This window comes from Pocillopora damicornis, chromosome 2, assembly GCF_964200805.1.
Source record: "Pocillopora damicornis chromosome 2, jaPocDami1.2, whole genome shotgun sequence".
Classification (NCBI taxonomy): domain Eukaryota; kingdom Metazoa; phylum Cnidaria; class Anthozoa; order Scleractinia; family Pocilloporidae; genus Pocillopora; species Pocillopora damicornis.
In genome coordinates, this window is record NC_142671.1 from 7,253,593 (window position 1) to 7,266,134 (window position 12,542).

At 37.3% G+C, this 12,542-nt stretch overlaps 2 protein-coding genes across 5 annotated transcripts; one reads left to right on the forward strand and one right to left on the reverse strand.

The window, feature by feature from the left end:
* The first annotated feature begins 167 nt into the window (after positions 1-167).
* Positions 168-4,838, forward strand: LOC113674936 (ufm1-specific protease 1). The gene is made up of 5 exons (XM_027191430.2): positions 168-319; positions 1,276-1,479; positions 2,136-2,241; positions 3,257-3,333; positions 3,475-4,838. The coding sequence occupies exons 1-5, from the start codon at positions 206-208 to the stop codon at positions 3,613-3,615; spliced, it is 642 nt and encodes a 213-aa protein (XP_027047231.2). The 5' UTR covers positions 168-205; the 3' UTR covers positions 3,616-4,838.
* Positions 4,285-9,562, reverse strand: LOC149049711 (uncharacterized). Of its 4 annotated transcripts, none has more exons than XM_089195075.1 (3): positions 9,385-9,562; positions 5,460-7,070; positions 4,285-5,396 (listed from the first exon to the last, which is right to left on the reverse strand). In XM_089195075.1, exons 1-3 carry the CDS (start codon positions 9,470-9,472, stop codon positions 5,275-5,277), a joined length of 1,821 nt encoding a protein of 606 aa, XP_089051201.1. In that variant the 5' UTR covers positions 9,473-9,562; the 3' UTR covers positions 4,285-5,274. The 4 variants fall into 4 exon arrangements, with proteins under 4 accessions (XP_089051201.1, XP_089051200.1, XP_089051199.1 ...); XM_089195074.1 differs by having other exon boundaries at positions 5,427-7,070; XM_089195073.1 differs by having other exon boundaries at positions 4,285-4,507; positions 5,233-7,070.
* Positions 9,563-12,542: the final 2,980 nt, after the last annotated feature.

The following is a 12,542-nucleotide window of genomic DNA, read 5'->3' on the forward strand; positions in this document are numbered from 1 at the left end:
GAGCAAATTTTGATCGATAAAATGGGAAATTCAGCTTAAAATAGAGAGGAACAGAGGTAAGTTGGGCTTTTTCAAGAATGTCACCTATCTTAAGAGATATTTCCCTACCCTCACCCAGACTTTTTTCTCTTAACAGTTTGCGCATATATTGTATATTTTCTTCACTGACCACCACCACTGGTGTATGCGGGCGTCAATATAAGAAATGTTGAGTGATGTGCATAGTGGGTTAGAGCTTCCCCGCGATTTCGTTGATGCTGCTATAGTCCGGGGAAAATATGAATTTTACCATTACAACGTAGATGGTTTCGATGACAGGGTGAGTGTATGAGAAACTTACAACAGGTTGCTTTTCGTATAGCATACTGATGCATAATTATTACTCAGGTTCAAAAACGTGAGAAAATGCTTCAAAGATTTAGCTAAACTGTAGAATACCCTGCCATTCATTAACATGTCATTGAATAAGAACAAAGTCTATTGTGTTATGCCTCACGACACATGTACATGACGTGGACCAAAGTGGCAGGGTATTCTGCGGTTACTCCAGTCTTTTCACAAACTCTCCAGCTGCATTGATATTACAATAACCCAAATGCACGCTTCTGTAATGCGAACTTTATTATTGAACTTTGCATGGAAATAGAAAGCAGTTGTAAAAAAAAAAAAAAGGTTATATGCTTCTGTAGGGTGTGACCACATCATGGTTAAGGCCTGACCAATCAATGAAGATTGATTGATTGATCTGTTTGTTATATGTTATTTGGTGTGAGTTGGCATTTGTCGATTGATGACCAATCAAGAATAATTTATTTGGTAGCAAATGTCATCATCATTTTTCCTGTAAATAAAGGACACCCAAATATTGAAATGACTGGACTTTGACATATTGTTTACTTTTTTTTTTATATGATTTTACCATATTTGTATGAATTGCTTGTGTATGCATGAAAGACACAACCTTGTGGTTGAGAAATGTAAAACTGAGTGGGTGAGTTCTGGAAAACGGTCCCTATTTTTTTTGTCAGTCCTTTTTTTGTGGTTGAAAGTGCTTTTCATGACACATGTAGCTAAAAGCTCACAAATAGGAGGAAGACTGGTAAAAATAGCCAATTTCAAATAGCCCTGACCCTCCCTCTCTTGAAGGGCATGTTTTCATGACCCCCCTGCTAAATCCACTCTCCTAAGTACCTCTTTGTTACCAGCTTTCCCCCTCCCCCAGTAAGTGATGAGTCATATTTATAGGCCTTCAAATGTTTTGTGCTTGTATTGAAGGGTTGGGGATGTGGATATAGGACACTGCAGACCATTTGTTCTTGGGTGGGTCATGTATTAGAGATTCAGAATCATCCAGTGCCCAGCCTTCAAGACATACAGAAGACTTTGGTCAAAATGGGGGATAAACCAGATTCTTTTGTGGGATCAAGAGAATGGATTGGCTGTGTAGAGGCCTGTCTCTACATGGATCAGACTTTTGGAGTAGGTAACTATCAATGTTTGTGGTGTTTTATGTGTGGCTGCTTTGCATTTCCAGCTTTTCTGAGTAATGTTGTAAAGTGATGGTGTTTATGGGCATTTTAATTTTAAGTAACAAAAGTGAAAACAGGTTAAATAATCATAAAGGTTTTTCCTAGGAGAAGAAGTCAGCAAAACTGCAGATGGACAAAATGCTTGTATTTCTAAAAGTTTAGGCCAAAATACCTTCCTATCTGTATTACATATCTCGTACAATTAATATAGTGCTCAAGGTTCAAATATAGCAAAGAAAACTATTGTCTATGTTAAACAGACTTGCAAATTTTTGTTGAATAGAGTTGATTTATGCAAATTAGCCCCACATCTTCTAGATGTTCTTCCAGATAAGCTGCACCCCTGATTTTTTTTTATAAAATTTGTTGGCAAAAAGGAGTGTGGCAAGTACTCATTAAGGGGGATAAATGGATTATAGACAACCTGGCTGGCAAATAGTGAAGATTAGCTTAAGAATTTCAGTTTGGTATTTTATTTTTTGCTATGCTCTGTTAAGCTTACTACCAGAGAATCGAAATTTTGTTTCCAGTCATGAACTGGTTTCCTTTTTGAAAAGATATAAAAAAGGTTGCCAGTAATTGATAATGCTGATGATCTTGTTTCAGGTTTGCAGTAAGATCATTCATGTTTTACAAGGGGAATCTGTGGAGCAGAAAGCTGCACCATTTCTTCTGGAACATTTTAAACATTTTGGTTCACCTGTAATGATAGGTAAAGTTATGATTTCAACAGAATATTTAAACAGATTGTAATACTTCACGATAGCGCTTTAGTGGATCAAGCATTAGTTGCCTTTTAAGTCCATTAACAACTCCATGTTTGTTGATGTGGTTCTTAACATACTCATAAACTAGCCAGGCAAGTTGTTGTTTGATTGGATAAATGATATAATAGCAAAAACTGTATTTTCCAAGTCTATTGAAACTTCTCTGAGATGTCATTCATCAAAAGATGGACATTTTTTCCAGCAATTTACATCCACATTAGGGGTATGGCATGTGTACAAGTGTGCCTTATCATGAGGGTTTATTGACTGTGTATGTTGCATTGTAGAGCAATGATGATACACGTCTTTGAGAATATTCTAATATTTATACCCCCTTGACCAGTGACTAGATGTGTTTAATTTAGTTTTTTTCCCCTTAATAACTTAATTGATCACTCCCCTTATAAGGCTCTTCTCACGCCACTGTAAAATATATTTGAAAGAAACAACCCCAACTGACAGTGGGAAGACCATTTAGCTGTTTACCAAGCTAAGCTAATGAATTAGTCTTTGGATATCTGAGAACTAATCCAGTGAGCAATAGGGCAGAGGGCTTGAACAAGGTGCTTGTTTCTGGAAAGTTTCGGTGACTTAATGGGCCTGAAAGGTTATACTGTTTTCATTCATGAAAGGGGTGTCAAAAGTTTTGAAAATTGTTAAATAAAACCATCAGCCAAGGAAACAAAATGGACTGGTTGGGAAGCCACAACCTGCATTTCTAATCCTTAAATTTTGATTTTAAAACATGGCTTTGGGGCTGCTAAGTTACTGGGACTTCCAAGAAACAGGCCCCATGACCCCAACCCCTTGGATACACTGCCTCCTGGAACAAGGAAAAAAGAAATTGCTTTGAAAAAGAGTTCTTTCTAACTTGGAGTGGCCCAAAAATTTTACTATCTAGCCATTCTATTTTTGACTTTTGCAAATATTTTGCTTTCTAAATTTCATTTCTGTTTCTAGGTGGAGATGTTGATGCTTCATCCAAGACACTGCTTGGTGTTTGCAAGACAAACAAAGCATTTCGCTTCTTAATTGCTGTAAGATATTTTTTCATCTATCAATAATCACTGGCATTTTCCCCTTTTCTGTCTGGTTCATATAGAAGAGAAAGAAAAAAGTTGATTTTGAAAGTGCCGTTGAATATCATCAAACTGAAGGAAAAGATTTGTTTGTTGCAGGATCCACATTTCTATGGAGAGGCCGCTAGGAAAGAAATCCAAGACAGTGGCTGGGTTCAATGGAAGAGCTATAATGATGTTTTCAAATCAAATTCTTTTTATAATTTCTGTCTTCCACAGTTTAGTTTGGGTGAAGACTGAAGATGTTGTGGCTGCAATTTCTCTATATTTTTTGTTCTCTCACGCTGTATTTTTGTGAAGAGTCATCTATTTTTTTCAGATATTAACAACCTATAATGGATATGAACTAACTAAGATTTTCCTGGGTGATTTAGCCTATTCTCCTCTGACATTCCCAACTGTTAAGAGCATACAACTTATTTTTTGAGTAACAAACCAACTGTTGTTATGGCACCACACTTCAAATTTTTTTCAGGCAAAAAAAATGATAGACTGAATTTGAGTATTCATTTCACAAGTTAAGTAAAAGTGTTATTGGACTCTAGATTGATAGATCTTGTTTTGAGACCTATTCATTGTGGTGTGCTTTGGGCAAAAAATTTTACTTTGATAATGCTCTTTTCTATCGAGAAGTATGAGTGGGTAACAAAAAAACTGAGTGGAAAAAATTGTTGAAAATGGTTTGAGGTAACCTGCCTTGGATTGGCACCAGCAGCCTTTACAAAATATCTTGTTACTTAATGTTTTGGAAAATGCAATAAGCTCCTATATTACAAGTGACTAGCCTTTTCGAAATTCATTTTCCTTCTAAGATTTGGGTTTTCATTTTGCATTTGCTCAAATACTGTCACATTCTTCCCACCAGGATCTTGTCCCATTTTTTTTCCACAAAAAAGAGATTAAACCAGATTACATTTAAAAATGTTATTTAATTATTTTACAATTCAAATAAGAAAAATTCAGTAAGTTAACTTAATGCAAATTTAGGTGCAATTTTTAAAATAAAAGCTGCCAAAGGATGCAAAATATTTTGGTTTTTACCAGTATAATCAAACAAGTAAACATTAACTGAAGAGCAAAACTGTCAAAGATTTCAAAGATCTATCAAAAGAAGACATCTACTGCTTAAACATGGATTTTTTTTTTGTTTAAATGAAAAATTAACCGAAGGGACAATAATACATGGATATCTGTAGCTGTATCTGTACCATGAATTTTGGTTTGTTTTGTGTTTCTTTTGTATGTCTCAGGTACACATAATTGCAATTCTGTTTCAAAAAAAAAAATAGAATTAAACTTATCGATTAGCTAGTGCAAACCTTGAAGGTTTGATGAAAGGCAAGGTTGTGATGTTCTTCTGAGGTGCCTTTACATCCTCACCTCTGAATTGGACAGAGCAGACCTTTTCAACTTGACTGCTGAGGATGTAATTAACTCACCCTTTTTTTTTTTTTTTTTTTTTTTTTTAGTTTTAAAAAAACTCTCAATTGTTGCAATAAGTGCATACAGTGGAGCCCCATGATCTCAATTCCAATTGTTGTGAATAAACTGTGATTCCATGTACTGATGTACCCTTTTAAGACTTATATCACTGTAATTTAACCTTTGAAATTTTGAACTTTTTTAGCTCATGCCTGTCTTTTAAATTCCATGTGATTAAGATGCTGGGACTCCACTCTATCCGTTTTCATTTTTTTTAGGGATGAGTCCCATTAATGTGCTAACACACTCACGGATGAGCAGTTAAAGAAAGTGTAGGAAGTGACCTAATTATCTTCTCAGATATGTCTTTGGCTTAAAAATGTCATGCAGTGAACAAATTAGTAAATATTACTTGCAGCAGAGTTCATAATGTTTGCTAGACTTAAGAGCGTTTTTGAGAAATTTGTAGCTAAGAGTTCAGTTCATTCTTTGCCTCTTGTAGAATCTTCCCTTGTTTAACCTTTTTTGGGTATGTGCAAGACGTTTAGATGAGCGCTTTCTATGGTCACCTTCTTTCTCCTTTTCTTCCTCTTTTTCACCTTCCTCTTCTTCCTCTTCCTCTTCTTCACCTTCTTTCTCTTCCTCTTCCTCTTCTTCTTCACCTTCTTTCTCTTCCTCTTCCTCTTCTTCTTCACCTTCTTCCTCCTCCTCTTCTTCTTCTTTTTCACCTTCTTCCTCTTCCTCTTCTTCTTCCTTTTCACCTTCTTCCTCTTCCTCTTTCTCTTCTTCTTCACCTTCCTCTTCTTCCTCTTTTTCTTCCTTTTCACCTTCTTCTTCCTCCTTCTCCTCCTCATCTTTACCCATTTCTCCCTCCTCTTTTTCCTGCATTTCACCTGCCTCCTCCTCTTCTTTCTCTTCATTTTCACCTTCCTCCTCCTCCTCCTTTTCCTCCTTTTCTCCCTCCTTTTCTTCTTCCTCTTCCTCCTCTTCACCTTCATTTTCTTCCTCCTCCTCTTCCTCTTCACCTTCTTCTTCCTCCTTTTCCTCTTCTTCTTCACCAGCCTCCTCTTCTTCTTCCTCCTCCTCCTCACCCTTTTCCTCTTCTTCTTCCTCCTCCTCCTCTCCCTTCTCTTCTTCCTTCTCAGCTTCCTTCTCTCCCTCTTCCTCCTCTTCCTCTTCCTGCTCTTCTCCCTTTTCTTCCTCTTCCTCCTCCATTTCCTCACCAACCTCTTCCTCCTCCTCTTCTTCTTTCTCACCTTCCTCTTCTTCTTTCTCCTCCTCATTTTTACCTTCCTCTATTTCCTTTTCCTCTTCTTTTTCACCCTCTTCAATCTCTTTTTCTTCTTGGGTTTTCCCCTCTTCTATTTCTTTTTCTTCCTCCATTTCACCTTCCTCTATCTCTGCCTCTTCCACTTTTTTGCCCTCTTTTATTTTTTCCTCCATTTCTTTTTTGCCTTGTGCTATTTCTTCCTCTTCCTCCTTTTCTCCTTCTTCTATTTCTTCCTCCTCCTCCTCTTTACCTTTTTCCTCTTCTTGTTCCTCCATTTTTTCTCCCTCTTCCTCTTCCTCCTCCTCTTCCTCCTCTCCGGTTTCTTCTTCTGTTTCTTCATTTTTTTCCCCTTCCTCTTCCTCTTCCTCCTCTTCTTTTTCACCCTCCTCTTCTTCCTCTTCTTCAACTTCTTCACCCTCTTCTTCTTCCTCTTCCTCTTCTTCCTCGCCAGCTTCTTCTTCCTTCTCCTCTTCCTCCTCACCATTTTCTTCCTCCTCCTCTTCCTCTTCTTCTCCTTCTTCTTCCTCCTCCTCTTCTTCTTCTCCACCTTCCGTTTCCTCCTCCTCTTCTTCCTCCTCACCTTCTTCTTCTTCCTCTTCCTCTTCTTCCTCACCTTCCTCCTCTTCTTCTTCTTCCTCCTCTTCTCCTTCTACTTGTTCCTCTCCTTCCTCCTCTTCTCCTTCTTTTTCTTCCTCTTCTTCCTCCTCTTCTCCTTCTTTTTCTTCCTCTTCTTCCTCCTCTTCTCCTTCTTTTTCTTCCTCTTCTTCCTCCTCTTCTCCTTCTTTTTCTTCCTCTTCTTCCTCCTCTTCTCCTTTTTCTTCTTGTTCCTCTTCCTCTTCCTCTTCTTTCTCTCCACTCTCCTCCTCGGCTTCATCATTGCTCACTTCCTCTTTCTCTATCTCATCCATCATCATCTTAATTCTTTCAATTTCAGACAGGCGCTGATCTGCATTCTTCAGGGATAACTGTCCTTTATACACTGTGCTTCGGCTTCCGAGTTTCCCTTCAATATAATAACAAAACATTTTTTACTTGAGTAACACAGGTCATAAAGTTTTCAAATTGATTTCTCGAGCGTTGAAAAAGAATCTTGACACAAAACTCAACGTTATCCTAACCATCAGCAGATAAACCAAAGGAAACTCAAATTTAACCCAGGTAATGGGCTTTATGGGCAGAAAACGTTGGTAGCATATCGACGACTGATTCAGTTTCTCTTCTGAATGGTATTGTAACCAATCACAGAGTGTAATGAGTGTAATGTGGCAAAAGCAATGCAGTTGTGGACTGACTTCCAAAACTAAACTGAAAATTCTTCCGAAGCTAGGGAAATAGCAATTTTAAGGCCAAGCGACCCCTGCCTGTGAGAGTATGTTAGGCTCTGTCTTTCCGAATACAAAGGTAACGAGTGACTCGACCAATCTTTCTTTTTTCGGTGTGAAAGTAATCTTCGTTGCTACTACGGCTGAATTTAGCACTATTGCCTTTCACCTGTGCAAGAAAGCCTTTGAAATTTCTGTAGGTCAACTACAAGCATGATGTAGAGAATACAAGTAGTTTTCAGAGTTGCTTCCTTTGTCATCAGGCTACTCTCAGCTCGTCATTATGCCTGTTCAACTTTGTACCTTTTTCCTATGAATGGAGAATTCAAGGTTGCTCGTTGATTTTTCCCTTAAATTCTAACTGCAGGCTTTTGTTGCCGAATGTTACGTTTCGTAGCTTTTTCGCACTTTTAGATTGCTGGTTTCTATTTTAAATGTCATTGCTCGGAAGTTTCGTAGACTTTATTTCAATGAGAACCCTTCTGAAAATCAAGTTTATGTGAATTGAAGGTTTCCTCGCGTGTTATTTGTCCATATCATTCATTATTGTCATTGTCCCTGTTAAAATTTCGGGCATTCTAAGTCAAATTGTTCTTTAATTCCCAAACCTTAGCCTCTCGTGGTGTTGGTCACTTTATGGGTAAATTTGTTTATTTTGTTTTGTTACAGAGATAAATTGAACGCTCTGACGTCCTTTTCATTATTTGAGATTATGAGTATGATATCGGACCAAAATTACCTTTATTACATCCATTTTGAAATTGAAAAATTTATTCGCCCAGATACAGGATTTTGGTTAGTACAAATATTTTATTGATCTATTACTGAGCAGGTTTGTTAAAAAAGAAGCGGTGAAAGAAAACGAAAAGTCTTGGGGACAAAAAAATGTTACAAAGTTTGCAACATGATGGCTTGTGATTTAGAGCAAAGAGTAATGCAATTTGTGAAGAAATCGTTCTGCTGAGAGTTAATAAGATTATAAGGATTATCAGTGATTTTAAAATGGATGTTATAAAACCCGAAATTAGGGCCACGGATCGGGACCACCGGTCATTCGAAATATGCGATCGTTTACTCTGTTGGCTACCCTACCCCTGCAGTTCTTTATGTCGTTCGCACCAGTCCTCCAAACACGCGACTCCTGATAATTTAACCATGACGTGAGAGAAAATTGAAAAGAGCTCGGCACACCCAAAAGAACAATACTGGTTTGTTGAGTCAATCTTCTACTTCAAGCTCCCTTACGGTCCAGTTGAAAAATGTAGTATTTAAAATCATCTTCTTTTCAGCAAGTAATCACTGTTAAAATCTTTATTTTCTTTTTTTCTTTTTTAAGAGAAATCGCGTCAGCTAACACAGCTCAGTGCATAAGCTTTCCGGTTGAACAGCCATTAAGTATGTTCTTCGCCCTAAATTTATCATGTGGGTTGGCTTCGCATTTTTCGTCTGCAAATCATGGATTCGATCTTATTCGACGAGTCACGACTACGTAAGCAAAAAAAGTGACAGAACAGAAGTCTCTAGGCAGAGGGGTCTATAAAACTCTTCGATTAATTTCTTTATTGGCGTAAATGCTCTAAGTCAATTAAAATTCCATTACGTTAGACACCACTGAGCAAGGAAATAAATCGCAAATATATTTTTGATGCTTACTCCAAACTATGACATCGGCTTAATCGTATTAAACAAGTAAAGGAAACAACCTGGCTAGCTGTTTCAGAAACAATCATTTTAACTTCGCTTACATAATTTATCTTGTTTTTAATTTAGCTCACAATTTGGATGATTTGAACCTAGACCTAAAACATATTTTGCATCCAGTAAAACTGCAGGAGCTAAAATTCGACTGCAGGGCGCGGTAGAGGTGTGTTTAAGTTTGCGAATCCATCGTTTCACTCTAACCTAGGAGAAGGGTGTAACTGCTGATTGGAGAAGTTTGATTCCAGATTTTTCGATATAGGTAATCAAACACATCATTTTTACGAATAAACTTACCTCGTACATCAAGCCTATTTTTGGGGAAAGCATCAATGCTTGCAAGAAAAACGATCAGCAAAATTCCTAGAACAGCAAGACGAGTCATCGTGGAGCGAGCTTATAGTCTCTTCAAAGTTGTAGACCGTGCGAGGACGCCAAACATTCAGAACTAATCCTGGGGTCATTCTATGATGTTCTTTTATTGAAAATACTTGCATACATTACCACCCAGCTGTAAAACGCGTCCTTTGCTTTTAAAAAAATGTCGATTTTGTTTGCACGCCGAAAGCCACTTATTCAAAGAAACCTTTTTTCTTAACCAGGCATGCGTAAAAAACTCTGCCGAAATGTTTTAAAGAAGTTTAATCCGCCAAATTTACCAGTGCACACTGGTTATTTCCACAGAAAAAGATTGGGCTAAGTCTGTCTGATGGTGTGTAATTTTGTTCGCGAGGATTTGGATGTATTTGTGGCGGTAGATTTAGGCGTGTGTTTTTCTATATGCAAATTTTTTAAAGACCCGTATTTAATGACTCGTAAAAAATTCTTTATCATTCAATGGCGTATTCTTCTGCATCATCATGTGTTTCTTTGGGTCATCATAACGCAAAAAATACTACCAAAATGTTAATTCGGTAATAAACAATTAATTCGGTTGAAATTTTACTTGAAAAAGTTCTTGGTACCTCTGAAAAATGGCTCAGTGACTGAGTTGGTTATGTAAGATCCATTTAAGTGTAAGTTACAATTGGGTAGGAGGGTCTTCGCATGAGTGATTGAGACCAAAAGAAAATTATGTAATTACATGCAGAATTCAAAGGCATCCTTCTAGAAACAAAAAGTTGTGTAAAATACTTTTTCGCGTAGAAAACGATTTTCAAAGCACTGACCATGTACGAATAGCACTATTTTTTTAATGTAAGGCAAAATCAAGCTTTGCTCTTGACTTTTGACATTTAAACTTGACATCGCTGCGCTCTCAGAGAGAAAAAAAAAACATCGAAAGATAATTTAAGGACTGGGTGACAGATGAGTGTTTTCTTTTTGTGGTTCTATCTACTGCCCACTCAACCACTCAACCACTCAACCTGGGCTAAAAAATAGCTATGTTGTTAATACACTCAGGACCCACTGAGGTGCTTTATTCTTTTCAATTTTTTGTTTTCTATTTCTCTTTGTGTTTCTAGCAGCGATTGTTTAACATTTCTTGTGTGTTTGCCGAATAATTGATTAGTTGGGGCAGAGCACGTATTGTAAATGAACAGTATTCAAGTGTATCCATGGTTGTTTTGGCTGCCTAGGAAGGACAAAGAGTTTAAGGGAAGCAGAAAGCTTCTCTGATGCACTCAGTGACACTATTCCTTGTAGACTTTGTGCTTTTAGAGTCCAAAAAGCGCATCGGACGCGATGAAATGGGACGACGCCGCGAAATTAAATTGAACAGAGGCATTCATTCATAGCGTGGCGTCCCTTCTTCTCCGTCAAAGGAAGTGGTGTTTTTGAAAATGCTTACCCAACCAGAGAAAATTACCTCCGGAAAAAAAATGAAAAGCTTATTGGTATCAGGGCTTTTTCTGTATCTTCTATATTTTTTTCTTTAATAGAAGGCGACGTTTTATCGGTTCTCTGTTTATAAGTAAAACCAGTGTCTATGTTGGACGAAATGTTTAAACTTAAAACAGTCCAATATCAGAGTGTTCTCGCCCGTGATGAACAGATGTGTTTACTAAGATTGGTGCAATTTAGCTTTTAATAATCAGTGAACTGAAAAACGCAGAAATGGCAGGAATAATCTGTTCGATCTCCCATGTGCTTCGCTTATAGATGAAGCTGGTGTACTATAGCTGACATGTAATGTTCGCCAACATTTTCTCTCATATTTAGTAAGAAAAGGAAAACTTTCCTATCGACATTTGAGGCATACAAAAGTCAGCCAAACTAGACGAATGGAAATGCGTACCTAACAATAGAAGGCTGTTTACGCATTTTAATAGACGATTTTGAACTATGAAGAAAATAATTTTATATTATCTATCGATGCAGATTTATCGTGGAAGTAATAGCTCAATAATAGTGAACCCTTCGTGAAACCAACTGAGGTGGGACATAAATGTTAAACGCTTCAAACGAAGATTATTTTTCGAAATTAATTTAGCAACATCAAGTTCAAGATATGATGATAATTAACCAAGCGCCACAGTCCAACAGTTTCTCAAGAAATAAATAACTCTTTGAAAAAAATTTGCATCTATGGTTTTTTGAGCGTTAGATACTGCTAATAAGGAAAAGGAGCTCTCTCTTGGACCTCCGTACTAACAGAATGCTTTAGTCTGTACATGCCTTCTCTAATAGTCTTGGAGCTTGAGGAGGTAGAGTGAAGTAAATACTCGCTGCTCATTTTATGAAACCGTTTCAAGTGACTAACTACGCACAGAAGACATAAATTGTTCTAGAAAGCCATCGAAGCAAAAAAAATGCAAACTTCAAGAGCGGAAGAATTAATGCCCATTAGTTTTTATAGCCCGCAAGGAGACGAAAACTAGCTTATAGCAAAAGAAAGAACTTTAATTCCAGCCTTGTATAGCACTGGAAGTCTCATTTTGTTGTCGTAGTAGTTCCTTAGAAGCTTGCTCAGTGTCTTAATAGTGATGGTATATTAATGAGGCCTTTTAAATATTTTCTCCTGAATTGCAAACTCATTTATAATCTTTGACAGATACTAATTCTGACATCGACATCCACAAGTTCAAAAGCAGACCTCTGCCCAATATTAATATAATCACGTGATAATCGAGCTTTCTAAAGTTTTTTTGTCAAGAGTTTTAAAAGATTCACTCACAAAGGCATCAACAATGGCTAAAGAAGAAAAGGGGGGGGGGGGGAAGTTGTGAGACGCAGGGTGGCCCTTTTCTTCTCTCCTTTAACTCCCAAGTAAGTAATGCTCCCTACCGACTGCTATACACTTCCTTGTAAATTAAAAAGGATAATTTGGTGTTCAATCATAATCTTTTTGCAAGATAAAATATTGGATTCACAATAAGTAGTTACCACTTCCTCTTAGTGTGGAAAAGAGATTATGAAGTATTCTGATATGTCCCTAAATATTAACGACGCTAGTGTAGGACCCCCTGTTGAATCATCTTGGTTAAGCCGCTGATTGATGAGACTGGAAAATA

Excerpts from the sequence above, each read along its gene's own strand:
- LOC113674936 (XM_027191430.2), top strand. The coding sequence starts at position 206 with ATGTTGAGTGATGTGCATAGTGGGTTAGAGCTTCCCCGCGATTTCGTT. Across the intron at positions 1,480-2,135 it reads ACATGGATCAGACTTTTGGA|GTTTGCAGTAAGATCATTCA; the intron begins GTAGGTAACTAT and ends ATCTTGTTTCAG. Across the intron at positions 3,334-3,474 it reads CATTTCGCTTCTTAATTGCT|GATCCACATTTCTATGGAGA; the intron begins GTAAGATATTTT and ends TGTTTGTTGCAG.
- LOC149049711 (XM_089195073.1), bottom strand. The coding sequence starts at position 9,472 with ATGACTCGTCTTGCTGTTCTAGGAATTTTGCTGATCGTTTTTCTTGCA. Across the intron at positions 7,071-9,384 it reads AAATAGGCTTGATGTACGAG|GGAAACTCGGAAGCCGAAGC; the intron begins GTAAGTTTATTC and ends ATTATATTGAAG.